This window comes from Balaenoptera ricei, chromosome 9 (genome assembly GCF_028023285.1).
Source record: "Balaenoptera ricei isolate mBalRic1 chromosome 9, mBalRic1.hap2, whole genome shotgun sequence".
NCBI lineage: Eukaryota > Metazoa > Chordata > Mammalia > Artiodactyla > Balaenopteridae > Balaenoptera > Balaenoptera ricei.
Window position 1 is genome coordinate 25,097,867 of NC_082647.1, and position 15,584 is coordinate 25,113,450.

At 39.3% G+C, this 15,584-nt stretch overlaps 2 protein-coding genes across 4 annotated transcripts in view; one reads left to right on the plus strand and one right to left on the minus strand.

Annotated features, from left to right (window-relative positions):
• The window catches only part of GRM8 (glutamate metabotropic receptor 8), a 784,383-nt gene that overhangs the window by 91,140 nt on the left and 677,659 nt on the right, over positions 1 to 15,584 (plus strand). The window lies entirely within an intron of this gene.
• Positions 1,357 to 1,911, minus strand: LOC132371412 (chromobox protein homolog 3-like). Of its 2 annotated transcripts, XM_059932656.1 has the most exons (2): positions 1,746 to 1,911; positions 1,560 to 1,672 (listed from the first exon to the last, which is right to left on the minus strand). In XM_059932656.1, exons 1-2 carry the CDS (start codon positions 1,909 to 1,911, stop codon positions 1,560 to 1,562), a joined length of 279 nt encoding a protein of 92 aa, XP_059788639.1. The 2 variants fall into 2 exon arrangements, with proteins under 2 accessions (XP_059788638.1, XP_059788639.1); XM_059932655.1 differs by having other exon boundaries at positions 1,357 to 1,911.

Sequence of the window (15,584 nt, forward strand, 5' to 3'; positions counted from 1 at the left end):
TGCCTATGTCAGTAAGGACAAAAATAAGTGTTTTTGTTATCATCACTGTTATTGCTACTTGCACTGAACCATCCATACTCTCCATTCCGATTTTCTCATTTTTAGAGAGAGTGAGCTGAGAGTTGGGTTTCAGGTAGGTAGGGCTTTTGGACACTCTGCAATGCTTTCCCCACTAAAGACAGATGTTTTGCCTTTTTTCCTTTGGGTTTCTCCTTCAAATTGCCTTGGTTGTGTGTGAATGTGTGTGATACAAATAAAATTTAAAAATCTGTAGTGAGGTAGTTCAAATTCCAAGAGACAAATGCTTCATTCACCCAAACATTAGTTATTATGAAATGGAAATGTTGTGACTTCTATCAGAATTGTACTTATACATTAAGTCACTCAAATCCTGGCCCTGGGATCAGTCAGATGATTGGGGATCTTCAGTATGTTTATAAAAACGAAAAGTCATGAAAAATATCTGCCAGTCTGGGCCCCATCCTGAAGGGCTGGAGCAGAGGTTTCCAACCTTGGGCGCATGTCAGGACCACCTGGAGGGCTTGTGAAAACACAGGTTTCAGGCCCCCTGCAGGGAACATAAAGGTTCTGCAGGTTGCTTACTTATTTGATGCTCTACTAGATCCAGTGAGTAGGAAAAGCAGTGGACCCTCTGCCCCCACTGCTTCTGCATCGGTCGGTTCAACCAACAACAATTCAGTTCATTTGGTTGAATCAGCAGATGCAGAACCCAGGAATATGGAGGGCTGACTGTACTATGCCATTTATATAAGGGACTTGAGCATCCACGGATTTTGGTATCCACAGAGATCCTGGAACAAATTCCCCACGGATACTGAGGGATGACTCTGGGTATATGGGACTCATTATATTAAAAACAAACAAATAAAAAACAAAGAGAAAAATGTATCAAAAGGAGAATGGATGTGAGGTCGGGGGGTGGGGTGGAATTAGATTACATGGTTTATTTGTTTGGAAAAGGTAAATCGAAGAAGAGCTTTGCAGTTGTGGACTGAGGGTATCACAAAGGTTCAAATTAAGGGTGGTGCACCTCTTCTGTGCTACTTGTTTCTGGCACACTTTGTGGAGAGGAGACTGGAGGTGATGCTTAGACTTCTGACTACAGAAAGCTTTTATTTGTTCAAAGTAACCAGTGCTACAGATGCAAAGAAAACAAAAAACAAAGCCCACCCCAAAAAACCCCCCAAACCCAACAACTTCCCCAAAACTACTTCAAAACGAACATATCAAACTTGATTTTCATTAGAATGTAGTTATTTCTTCACACTAATAGATCAAAAAACCAAGACCCAGATTATATATATATATATAAATATATATATAAAGCAATGCAGACAATTATTGAGCTTCATCTTCTGGACAAGAATGCCAAGTTAGTCTCTCTTCATAAAAAGCAATTACAATTTGAGGACACTTCATATTTGCCTCCTTTGCCATCACCAAGTCCGCCTCATCTGAATCTTTCCATTTCCTGAGAAACATGAATTCTCCACTGCTGTCTGTGGCACCAGTTATTCGCTCTGGGTCGAGACCTCCGGCTAAACTTCTTGGTTTATCAGCAGCATCTCTTTTCTTCTTTGATTTGCTATCATCAGATTCACTGTCAGATAAAGATTTTCTTTTTGTTCCATCTTTTTCTTTACCAGCTTTTTGAGAATTAAGAAATGCTTCAGTCAACTCTGGACAATCAAAGTTTTCTTCGGGTTCCCAAGTATTGTCTGCATCTGTAAATCCCTTCCACTTCAGGAAACACTCCACCTTCCCATTCACTACATGTCGGTCCAGTACTTTTTCTACGACAAATACTTCAGGTTCTGCCTCTTCGACTTTTTTACTCTTTGCATTCTGTTTCTTTCCCATTTTTTGCAGCACAGCTTTATTGGAGGCCATTTTTTTTTAACATCTTTATTGGAGTATAATTGCTTTACAATGGTGTGTTAGTTTCTGCTTTATAACAAAGTGAATCAGTTATACATATACATATGTTCCCATATCTCTTCCCTCTTGCGTCTCCCTCCCTCCCACCCTCCCTATCCCACCCCTCTAGGTGGTCACAAAGCACCGAGCTGATCTCCCTGTGCTATGCAGCTGCTTCCCACTAGCTATCTATTTTACATTTGGTAGTGTATATATGTCCATGCCACTCTCCCACCCTGTCACATCTTACCCCTCCCCCTCCCCCTCCCCATATTCTCAAGTCCATTCTCTAGTAGGTCTGTGTCTTTATTCCCGTCTTGCCACTAGGTTCTTCATGACTTTTTTTTCCCCTTAGATTCCATATATATGTGTTAGCATACTGTATTTGTTTTTCTGTTTCTGACTTACTTCACTCTGTATGACAGACTCTAACTCCATCCACCTCACTACAAATACCTCCATTTCATTTCTTTTTATGGCTGAGTAATATTCCATTGTATATATGTGCCACATCTTCTTTATCCATTCATTCGATGATGGACACTTAGGTTGCTTCCATGTCCTGGCTATTGTAAATAGAGCTGCAATGAACATTTTGGTACATGACTCTTTTTGAATTATGGCTTTCTCAGGGTATATGCCCAGTAGTGGGATTGCTGGGTCATATGGTAGTTCTATTTTTAGTCTCTTAAGGAACCTCCATACTGTTCTCCATAGTGGCTGTATCAATTTACATTCCCACCAACAGTGCAAGAGTGTTCCCTTTTCTCCACACCCTCTCCAGCATTTATTGTTTGTATATTTTTTGATGATGGCCATTCTGACCGGTGTGAGATGATATCTCATTGTAGTTTTGATTTGCATTTCTCTAATGATCAGTGATGTTGAGCATTCTTTCATGTGTCTGTGGCAATCTGTATATCTTCTTTGGAGAAATATCTATTTAGGTCTTCTGCCCATTTTTGGATTGGGTTGTTTGTTTTTTTGTTATTGAGCTGCATGAGCTGCTTGTAAATCTTGGAGATTAATCCTTTGTCAGTTGCTTCATTTGCAAATATTTTCTCCCATTCTGAGGGTTGTCTTTTGGTCTTGTTTATGGTTTCCTTTGATGTGCAAAAGCTTTTACGTTTCATTAGGTCCCATTTGTTTATTTGTGTTTTTATTTCCATTTCTCTAGGAGTAGGGTCAAAAAGGATCTTGCTGTGATTTATGTCATAGAGTGTTCTGCCTATGTTTTCCTCTAAGAGTTTGATAGTGTCTGGCCTTACATTTAGGTCTTTAATCCATTTTGAGTTTATTTTTGTGTATGGTGTTAGAGAGTGTTCTAATTTCATACTTTTACATGTACCTGTACAGTTTTCCCAGCACCACTTATTGAAGAGGCTGTCTTTTCTCCACTGTATATGCTTGCCTCCTTTATCAAAGATAAGGTGACCATATGTGCGTGGGTTTATCTCTGGGCTTTGTATCCTGTTCCATTGATCTATGTTTCTGTTTTTGTGCCAGTACCAAACTGTCTTGACTACTGTAGCTTTGTAATATAGTCTGAAGTCAGGGAACCTGATTCCCCCAGCTCCATTTTTCGTTCTCAAGATTGCTTTGGCTATTCGGGGTCTTTTGTGTTTCCATACAAATTGTGAAACTTTTTGTTCTAGTTCTGTGAAAAATGCCATTGGTAGTTTGATAGGGATTGCATTGAATCTGTAGATTGCTTTGGGTAGTAGAGTCATTTTCACAATGTTGATTCTGTCAATCCAAGAACATGGTATATCTCTCCATCTATTTGTATCATCTTTGATTTCTTTCATCAGTGTCTTATAATTTTCTGCATACAGGTCTTTTGTCTCCTTAGGTAGGTTTATTCCTAGATATTTTATTCTTTTTGTTGCAATGGTAAACAGGAGTGTTTTCTTAATTTCACTTTCAGATTTTTCATCACTAGTGTATAGGAATGCAAGAGACTTCTGTGCATTAATTTTGTATCCTGCTACTTTACCAAATTCATTGATTAGCTCTAGTAGTTTTCTGTTAGCATCTTTAGGATTCTCTATGTATAGTATCATGTCATCTGCAAACAGTGACAGCTTTACTTCTTCTTTTCCGATTTGGATTCCTTTTATTTCTTTTTCTTCTCTGATTGCTATGGCTAACACTTCCAAAACTATGTTGAATAATAGTGGTGAGAGTGGGCAACCTTGTCTTGTTCCTGATCTTAGTGGAAATGGTTTCAGTTTTTCACCATTGAGGACGATGTTGGCTGTGGGTTTGTCATATATGGCCTTTATTATGTTGAGGAAAGTTCCCTCTATGCCTACTTTCTGCAGGGCTTTTATCATAAATGGGTGTTGAATTTTGTCGAAAGCTTTCTCTGCCTCTATTGAGATGACCATATGGTTTTTCTCCTTCAATTTGTTAATATGATGTATCACATTGATTGAGTTGCGTATATTGAAGAATCCTTGCATTCCTGGAATAAACCCCACTTGATCATGGTGTATGATCCTTTTAATGTGCTGTTGGATTCTGTTTGCTAGTATTTTGTTGAGGATTTTTGCGTTTATGTTCATCAGTGATATTGGCCTGTAGTTTTCTTTTTTTGTGACATCTTTGTCTGGTTTTGGTATCAGGTTGATGGTAGCCTCGTAGAATGAGTTGGGGAGTGTTCCTCCCTCTGCAATATTTTGGAAGAGTTTGAGAAGGATAGGTGTTAGCTCTTTTCTAAATGTTTGATAGAATTCGCCTGTGAAGCCATCTGGTCCTGGGCTTTTGTTTGTTGGAAGATTTTTAATCACAGTTTCAATTTCAGTGCTTGTGATTGTTCTGTTCATATTTTCTATTTCTTCCTGGTTCAGTCTCAGCAGGTTGCGCATTTCTAAGAATTTGTCCATTTCTTCCAGGTTGTCCATTTTATTGGCATAGAGTTGCTTGTAGTAATCTCTCATGATCGTTTGTATTTCTGTAGTGTCAGTGGTTACTTCTCCTTTTTCATTTCTAATTCTATTGATTTGAGTCTTCTCCCTTTTTCTCTTGATGAGTCTGGCTAATGGTTTATCAATTTTGTTTATCATCTCAAAGAACCAGCTTTTAGTTTTATTGCTCCTTGCTATTGTCTCCTTCATTTCTTTTTCATTTATTTCTGATCTGATCTTTATGATTTCTTTCCTTCTGCTAACTTTGGGGGTTTTCTGGTTCTTCTTTCTCTAATTGCTTTAGGTGCAAGGTTAGATTGTTTATTCGAGATGTTTCCTGTTTCTTGATGTAGGCTTGTATTGCTATAAACTTCCCTCTTAGAACTGCTTTTGCTGCATCCCATAGGTTTTGGGTCGTCGTGTCTCCATTGTCATTTGTTTCTAGGTATTTTTTGATTTCCCCTTTGATTTCTTCAGTGATCACTTCGTTATTAAGTAGTGTATTGTGTAGCCTCCATGTGTTTGTATTTTTTACAGATCTTTTCCTGTAATTGATATCTAGTCTCATAGTGTTGTGGTCAGAAAAGATACTTGATACGATTTCAATTTTCTTAAATTTACCAAGGCTTGATTTGTGACCCAGGATATGACCTATCCTGGAGAATGTTCCATGAGCACTTGAGAAAAATGTGTATTCTGTTGTTTTGGGGTGGAATGTCCTATAAATATCAATTAAGTCCAACTTGTTTAATGTATCATTTAAAACTTGTGTTTCCTTATTTATTTTCATTTTGGATGATCTGCCCATTGGTGAAAGTGGGGTGTTCAAGTCCCCTACTATGATTGTGTTACTGTTGATTTCCCCTTTTATGGCTGTTAGTATTTGCGTTATATATTGAGGTGCTTCTATGTTGGGTGCATAAATATTTACAATTTTTATACCTTCTTTTTGGATCTATCCCTTGATCATTATATAGTGTTCTTCTTTGTCTCTAGTAATAGTCTTTATTTTAAAGTCTATTTTGTCTGATATGAGAATTGCTACTCCAGCCTTCTTTTGATTTCCATTTGCATGGAATATCTTTTTCCATCCCCTCACTTTCAGTCTGTATGTGTCCCTAGGTCTGAAGTGGGTCTCTTGTAGAGAGCATATATATGGGTCTTGTTTTTGTATCCATTCAGCCAGTCTGTGTCTTTTGGTGGGAGCATTTAATCCATTTACATTTAAGGTAATTATCGATATGTATGTTCATATTACCATTTTCTTAATTGTTTGGGGTTTGTTATTGTAGGTATTTTCCTTCTCTTGTGTTTCCTGCCTAGAGAAGTTCCTTTAGCATTTGTTGTAAAGCTGGTTTGGTGGTGCTGAACTCTCTCAGCTTTTGATTGTCTGTAAAGTTTTTAATTTCTCCCTCAAATCTGAATGAGATCCTTGCTGGGTAGAGTAATCTTGGTTGTAGGTTTTTCTCCTTCATCACTTTAAGTATATCCTGCCACTCCCTTCTGGCTTGCAGAGTTTCTGCTGAAAGATCAGATGTTAACCTTATGGGGATTCCCTTGTGTGTTATTTGTTGTTTTTCCCTTGCTGCTTTTAATATGTTTTCTTTATATTTAATTTTTGATAGTTTGATTAATATGTGTCTTGGCGTGTTTCTCCTTGGATTTATCCTATATGGGACTCTCTGTGCTTCCAGGACTATTTCCTTTCCCATATTAGGGAAGTTTTCAACTATAATCTCTTCAAATATTTTCTCAGTCCCTTTCTTTTTCTCTTCTTCTTCTGGGACCCCTATAATTCGAATGTTGGTGCATTTAATGTTGTCCCAGAGGTCTCTGAGACTGTCCTCAGTTCTTTTCATTCTTTTTTCTTTATCCTGCTCTGCAGTAGTTATTTCCACCATTTTATCTTCCAGGTCACTCATCCGTTCTTCTGCCTCAGTTATTCTGCTATTGATCCCGTCTAGAGTATTTTTTATTTCATTTATTGTGTTTTTCATTGTTGCTTGGTTCCTCTTTAGTTCTTCTACATCCTTGTTAAATGTTTCTTGCATTTTGTCTATTCTATTTCCAAGATTTTGGATCATCTTTACTATCATTATTCTGAATTCTTTTTCAGGTAGACTGCCTATTTACTCTTCATTTGTTAGGTCTGGTGTGTTTTGACCCTGCTCCTTCATCTGCTGTGTGTTTTTCTGTCTTCTCATTTTGCTTATCTTACTGTGTTTGGGGGTCTCCTTTTCACAGGCTGCAGGTTCGTAGTACCCGTTGTTTTTGGTATCTGTCCCCAGTGGCTAAGTTTGGTTCAGTGGGTTGTGTAGGCTTCCTGGTGGAGGGGACTAGTGCCTGTGTTCTGGTGGATGAGGCTGGATCTTGTCTTTCTGGTGGGCACGTCCACGTCTGGTGGTGTGTTTTGGGGTGTCTGTGGCCTTATGATTTTAGGCAGCCTCTCTGCTAATGGATGTGGCTGTGTTCCTGTCTTGCTAGTTGTTTGGCATAGGGTGTCCAGCACTGTAGCTTGCTGGTCGTTGAGTGAAGCTGGGTCTTGATGTTGAGATGGAGATCTCTGAAAAATTTTCACCGTTTGGTATTACGTGGAGCTGGGAGGTCTCTTGTGGACCAGTGTCCTGAACTTGGCTCTCCCACCTCAGAGGCACAGCCCTGATGCCTGGCTGGAGCACCAAGGCCTTTCATCCACACAGCTCAGAATGAAAGGGAGAAAAAATAGAAAGAAAGAAAGAGGATAAAATAAAATAAAATAAAGCTATTATAATAAAAAATAAGAAAAAATTTATTAAGAATAATTTTTTTTAATTTTTCAAAATAAATTTATTAATTTTTTATAATAAAAAACAAGAAAAAAATTTATTAAGAAAAAAATTTTTAGTTTTTTTAAAATAAAAAATAAGAAAAAACTTATTAAGAAAAAAATTTTTTTAATTTTTTAAAGTAAAAAATAAGGAAAAAATTATTAAGAAAAATTTATTAAGAAAAAAATTTTTTTAAGTAAAAAAAAAAAAAAACAACAAAAAACAGACGGACCAAACCCTAGGACAAATGGTGAAAGCAAAGCTATTCAGAGAAAATCTCACCCAGAAGCATACACATATACACTCACAAAAAAAGGAAAAGGGGAAAAATTAAAAATCCCTCCCAAAAATTAAAAGTCCCAAAGTCCACCTCCTGAATTTGGGATGATTCGTTGTCTATTCAGGTATTCAACAGATGCAGGTACATCAAGTTTTTTGTGGAGCTTTAATCCGCTACTTCTGAGACTGCTGGGAGAGATTTCCCTTTCTCTTCTTCGTTCGCACAGCTCCCGGGGTTCAGCTTTGGATTTCGACCCGCCTCTGCGTGTAGGTCGCCTGAGGGCGTCTTTTTTTCAATCACGCAGGACGGGGTTAAAGGAGCAGCTGCTTCGGGGGCTCTGGCTCACTCAGGCGGGAGGTGGGGGAGGGAGGGGTACAGATGCGGGGCGAGCTTGCGCGGCAGAGGTCGGCGTGACGTTGCACCAGCCTGAGGCGCGCCTTGTGTTCTCCCGGGGAAGTTGTCCCTGGATCACAGGACGCTGGCAGTGGCGGGCTGCACAGGCTCCCGGGAGGGGAGGTGTGGATAGTGACCCGTGCTTGCACACAAGCTTCTTGGTGGCGGCAGCCGCAGCCTTAGCGTCTCATGCCCGTCTCTGGGGTCCGCGCTGATAGCCGCAGCTCTCGCCCGTCTCTGGAGCTCGTTTAGGCGGCACTCTTAATCCCCTCTCCTCGCGCACCAGGAAACAAAGAGGCAAGAAAAAGTCTCTTGCCTCTTCGGCAGCTCCAGGCCTTTTCCTGGACTCCCTCCCGGCTAGCCGCGTTGCACTAGCCCCCTTCAGGCTGTGTTCACGCCGCCAATCCCAGTCCTCTCCCTGCGATCCGACCGAAGCCCGAGCCTCAGCTCCCAGCCCCCGCCCACCCCGGCGGCTGAGCAGACAAGCCTCTCGGGCTGGTGAGTGCTGGTCGGCGCCGAGCCTCTGTGCGGGAATCTCTCTGCTTTGCCCTCCGCACCCCTGTTGCTGTGCTCTCCTCCGTGGCTCCGAAGCTTCCCCCCTCTGCCACCTGCAGTCTCTGCCCGCGAAGGGGCTTCCTAGTGTGTGGAAACCTTTCCTCCTTCACAGCTCCCTCCCACTGGTGCAGGTCCCATCCCTATTCTTTTGTCTCTGTTGTTTCTTTTTTCTTTTGCCCTACCCAGGTACGTGGGGAGTTTCTTGCCTTTTGGGAGGTCTGACGTCTTTTGCCAGCGTTCAGTGGGTGTTCTGTAGGAGCAGTTCCATGTGTAGATGTATTTCTACTGTATCTGTGGGAAGGAAGGTGATCTCTGCGTCTTACTCTTCCGCCATCTTGCCCAGACCCCCAGAGGCCATTTTTTATTGCAGACTTGAAGAGCTATTATTCACTGCCTCTGAGCTGCTCTGGGTCCTGGGTCTGTGGCGTCTCAGGCCCTGCGCGCCTCAAGCTCCAGCCACATCCGAGGGGGAGGGGGCTTGGCTAGTATTTTTTTTTTTAATAACAAAGCAAATTAAATTTTTGGAATGGTACCGAGATGAACCCCAAGATGGTAAAACAATAGGGGAACTTCAAGTTTCACATTTTAAATGGAAAATCAGCAGCTGATTTTTACAGCTAAATAAGAGTCCACCTATGTAAATTTAACAAAAGCAGAGGGAGAAAGTTTAATAGGTTAAGAACGAGCACTTCATTATTCATTTGACTTACTTGATAAAATATGTTAACATATATGAGGAACTAGCTGTTCTCGCCAAACATAAGTGGCAGTTGACTGGTTTATATAATATGCCAGGCGTGTGTTAGATCCTGCAGTTACGGAATTGAATATGACACAGCTTCTGCCTGTAATGGCCCATAATGCAGAAAGGAGGAGAGAACATGAGCAGATAATGCCTGTTTAATGTGGGAAATAGGATGTAGGGACAGCTATAGAGTGTCCACATGATATTATGCATGTACAGCTACATATCATGGAGTGCCTGATCTGTGGGATTGTGCTGGAGACTTGGCATGTGTGGTGTGTGTGTAAACTTCAACTCCCACAGCAGTCCTATTTTTATCCCCATTTTTCACATGAGGGAAACGAGGTTTAGCAAGATTAGGTTGTCTAAGATCAGGCAGCTAGTTTTTTTTTTTTCAGAACTGAGATTTGAACTTGGACGTCTGAATGACCTTGAAACCTCTTTGCATTGGAATGCTGTGATTTTTACCCTCTGATCTAATTCTTGTATACTGTCTGTCAAACTGGTATGCAATTGTTCATTTTTCCAGGTAGATCTGGAAACCTCCTTAGGTTGCGAATATTTTAGAAATTGCTTATATGTGTTGGAGAATTTTCTAGGGAGTGAAATATTAAAAAGGAGAACTAGAACTCATAGCCCTCTCAACTGGAGCTTTACTGCGTAGTACACATTTATTGGAGGATGAAATGTGAATGTCCATTACATTCTCAAATGCAGACACGTCCTCCACGTTAAATGAATGATAAATTTGCTCTTTGTAGAAACGTCCATGCCTGTGCATGTACATGTTTATAGAAATGGTGAGTTGAGTCTTAGGAGTACAAAGCAGAGGCTGACACATTTTCCCACAGTCCTGGGTAAGTTTTGTAGCTGATCTCAGGTACTAGGATTTGAAAGACTTGAATCAAAAATATATGCCTGGGCTTCCCTGGTGGCACAGTGGTTGAGAATCTGCCTGCCAATGCAGGGGACACGGGTTTGAGCCCTGGTCTGGGAAGATCCCACATGCCGCAGAGCAACTAGGCCCGTGAGCCACAATTACTGAGCCTGCGCGTCTGGAGCCTGTGCTCTGCAACAAGAGAGGCTGCGATAATGAGAGGCCCACGCACCGCGATGAAGAGTGGCCCCCACTTGCCACAACTGGAGAAAGCCCTCGCACAGAAACGAAGACCCAACACAGCCATAAATAAATAAATAAATAAATAAACCCAAAGTTAAAAAAAAAAAAGTATATATATATATATATCCCTTTAGTGGAAAGAGAGAAGTCTCTGGTCTGCCACAACCTACAAAATTTATGTTTTAAATATCTTGACATTTTATGTTATAAACGTTCTGCGGGGTTGTGCTATGTAACACACAGTTGAATGCTGGTATTATGGATGCTAGCTTCCTTCCTGCAGGTAGAATGAATACAACATAATCCATTCTGCCATAACACAAACTATTTGAAGTGATGCTTCTGGCTATTAAGGGTAAATCGTATCTGTGGAACGAAGTAAGAGTTGGGCTGTTTGCAGTATATGGGATTTGCCCATTTCACAACTGCATTCATTAAATACAAATTTGATGAAAGCTGTTCATATGAAATTTGATAACCCCGCTTCTAGCAAGTTACACAAATTATAAAGCTCCTTTGAAAATTCTCTGACATTTGTGTTATTTTTGTCTTTTAATAACTAAGTCATTTTAAAAGTAGGTCCCCTTACTTAACCATATATTGGTGGAAGCACTTCATAATTTATGACTCTTACTGAATTAATTTAGAATTCAGTGCTCTTATCTGATTCTGTCTTTATACTTTGACATTGAAGAAGCTAAGGTTAGTGAATAATCTTAGTTTTTCAGTGGAATTCACCGAACTTTTGAGGAATTCCTATGATGTGCACAGCGCTGTGCAAGATGTAGTTAGTTTGAATAGGAGAAAGAACTAATCCTCACTCTCTAGAAGTTACTGTCTACCGAGCTAATAACAGGCAAGGCTTCTGTGTTGGGTATTTCCCCTGTTATTTGTCAGAGAGGGGCAACCTCCTTGGAGCTAGCCAGGTGGGGAAAATGGCCTATCTTATCATATTTAGATTCTCCTTGGGAATAAGAACAACAATTCTAGATGAATGTAAAAGAGCCTCTTTGCCTAATACTTCTAACAGTCTTATACTTGGTTCATTTTTTGAAAAATAAATTACCTATTCATTCTTTATCTCCCAAATCTGACTTTCAAAGTGGATAATTCTCATCTATTCCCTCAGTCCGGTCCCATCCAAAGCTGCAGAACAAAGTCACTTCTGGAAGGAAGAGTGGGGAAAGCTCAGTTGGAATTAGTAAAAAGCCTTCATTATGAATATTTTAAAAAAATATTTATTTAATTAATTTATTTGGTTGTGCCGGGTCTTAGTTGCGGCAGGCAGGCTCCTAGTTGCGGCTTGCTGGCTCCTTAGTTGTGGCATGTGAACTCTTAGTTGCGACATGTAGGATCTTGTTCCCTGACCAGGGATCGAACATGGGCCCCCTGCATTGGGAGTGTGGAGTCTTAACCACTGCGCCACCAGGGAAGTCCCGAATATATTTTTTTGTGGGCAGGAATGCTTTTTTAAAAAAAAATTGGAGTATAGTTGCTTTACAATGTTGTGTTAGTTTCTGCTGTACAGTGAAGTGAATCTGCTATATGTATACATATATCCCCTCCTTTTTGGATTTCCTTTTCATTTAGGTCACCACAGAGCACTGAGTAGAGAGTTCCCTGTGCTATACAGCATGTTCTCATTAGTTATCTATTTTATACGTAGTGGTGTATATATGTCAATCCCAATCTCCCAATTCATCCCATCCCCTCCTTCCCCCCATGGTGTCCATGTTTGCTCTCTACGTATGTGTCTCTATTTCTGCTCTGAAAATAGGTTCATCTGTACCATTTTTCTAGATTCCACATATATGCGTTAATATACGATATTTGTTTTTCTCTTTCTGACTTACTTCACTCTGTATGACAGTCTGTAGGTCCATCCACATCTCTACAAATGACCCAGTTCCATTCCTTTTTACAGCTGAGTAATATTCCATTGTATATATGTACCACATCTTCTTTATCCATTCATCTGTTGGTGGACATTCAGGTTGCTTCCGTGTTCTGGCTATTGTAAATAGTGCTGCAATGAACATTGGGGTGCATGTGTCTTTTTGAATTATGGTTTTCTCAGGGTATATGCCCAGTAGTGGGATTGCTCGGTCACATGGTAGTTCTACTTTTAGATTTTTAAGGGACCTCCATACTGTTCTCCATAGTGACTGTATCAATTTACATTCCCACCAACAGTGCAAGAGTGTTCCCTTTTCTCCACACCCTCTCCAGCTTTTATTGTTTGTAGATTTTGTGATGATGGCCATTCTGACCGGTGTGAGGTGATACCTCATGGTAGTTTTGATTTGCATTTCTCTAATAATTAGTGATGTTGAGCATCTTTTCATGAGCCTATTGGCCATCTGTATGACTTCTTTGGAGAAATGTCTACTTAGATCTTCTGCCCATTTTTGGATTGAGTTTTTTGTTTTTTTGATATTGAGCTCATGAGCTATTTGTATATTTTGGAGATTAATCCCTTATCAGTTGCTTCATTTGCAAATATTTTTTCCCATTCTGAGGGTTTTCTTTTTTGTCTTGTTTACTATTATGAATATTTTAAATTTAGTTTTGTTATTTTCAAACCTCTGTAATAGCTCAAACAATGCCTAAAAGGAATTGCTTGGAATTTTTTCAGTTAGAGATTTCTGTGGACCTGCTTTGATGAACAGCTAAAAAATTGATTTATAATTAGTTTTACATAATGTTCACATTTATTTATACGGAAATGGGCATGCTTAGATTTTTCAAAATAGCTTTTCTCTTTTAAATGGGTTAAATACTGTTTTCTAAAAATGTTTCCAACATATTAATTTACTGAGTAAACTTCTCCATTAAAGAACGGATGACAAATACATAAACCCCAACACAACCAAGCATCTTCTTAATCTGAATCGGTGATTTTCTTTAATACAACAGGTAGTACCACTGATGAGTTAAATGTAAAAATCCCCTTGCCTATTAAATTTTCATCACATTATATTTCTTCACTGGTCATACATTTAGTATTAAAAAAATTTTTTTTTTCCTGAAGTTTGTAAGAAATGTTAAACTGTTACAAGGTCTTTGTGAAAGTTCAGACCTATGTGTAACAGACCCAGAGGAAAGCTAGCTGAAATTTGGATAGACTCTTCACTTAGCTGAAATATTTTATATATCTAGAAGATATATGTCTTGCCTGCATTTTTTTTAACATATTGTATGATTCCATTTATGTAAAATACAGACACAGGCTCAAGAAATCTCTGTTGTGATGCTTGGCACATGATGCTTCGCCTCCCTGGGAAACTGTCCCCACCCCAGCCTGCTGCCCTGCTCTTCCCTGTCTAAATCCTACTCATCCTGCCATTCTTTTGCCTGCATTTTATAGTTAAGAGCTTAAAGTTGGTTTTTTTTTTCCCCCCCTTAGGTAATAAAATGCTTATCAGTTAACAGACCAGGAAATGTCATGAGCATTGCTCTGACAGTTATAAAGTTTCAAAATATTATGGTAACAAGCTGAATAATATTGCATTTTATTTTTTATTTTTTCTTCTTAAAATTGTTTTGACTTTTTTATAATGCAAATTCTATTTCAGCTGCATTTACCTTTGATAGCAAATGTTTTAGTTTATTCTTGAAATAATCCCACTTGGTTCTCACACTTCCTTCATTGAATCACAGGAGGTTTTAAGGCTAAATCAGGCCCATTGGAATTTATGTAGTGGTAGTTTGTCAAGTTGAGGTGGTATTTCATGGAGGTGAGATCTGTAGCAAGATGTGATTGTTTTAATTGTTCTTTGAAGTGTTGAACAACTTTATCTATTGCAAAATTGTAGACATTTTCTCACTCATTTTTTTCTCAGTAATTTCATTTTTTTCTCAAGAAAGGAAACTTTCTGTGAGTAAATGTACTTAGCAATGAGTTCTTGATTTTCCCAAAGGCTTGTAGATAGTCATCTTTTCCCTGCCTGCATGTCTCTTCATATCATCTTCCTTCTAGGCCTGTCTGTCTCTGTGTTCAAATTTCCCCTTTTTTATAAGTACACCAATCAAGTTGGATTAGGGCCAACCCTAATGACCTCATTTTAACTTTAACTTCCATAAAGACCCTATCTCCAAATAAGATAACATTCTTAGGTACTGGGAGTTAGGACCTGAGATCTAGGACTCCAACATATCTTCTTTTGAAAAATAATGAATTAATTAATTGATTGATTTTTGAATTTTTTTAACTTTTTATTTTATATTGGAGTATAGCCAATTAACAGTGTTGTGATAGTTTCAGGTGACTCAGCCATACATATACATGTATCCATTCTCCCACAGACTCCCCTCCCATCCAGGCTGTTGCATAACATTGAGCAGAGTTCCCTGTGCTATACAGTAGGTCCTTGTTGGTTATCCTTTTTAAATATAGCAGTATGTACATGTCAATCCCACAATCCCAAACTCCCTAACTATCCCTTCCCCCACTTTTCCCCCCTGGTAACCATAAGTTCGTTCTCTAAGTCTGTGAGTCTGTTTCTGTTTTGTAAATATGTTCATTTGTATCATTTCTTCTTAGATTCCACATATAAGCGATATTATATGGTATTTCTCTTTCTCTGTCTGACTTACTTCACTCAGTGTGACAATCTCTAGGTCCATCCATGTTGCTGCAAATGGCATTATTTCATTCTTTTTTATGGCTGAGTAATATTCCATTGTATATATGTGCCACATCTTCTTTATCCATTCCTCTGTCGATGGACATTTAGGTTGCTTCCATGTCTTGGCTATTGTAAACAGTGCTGCAGTCAACATTGGGGTGCATGTATCCTTTCGGACCATATTTTTCTCCAGATGTAAGCCCAGGAGT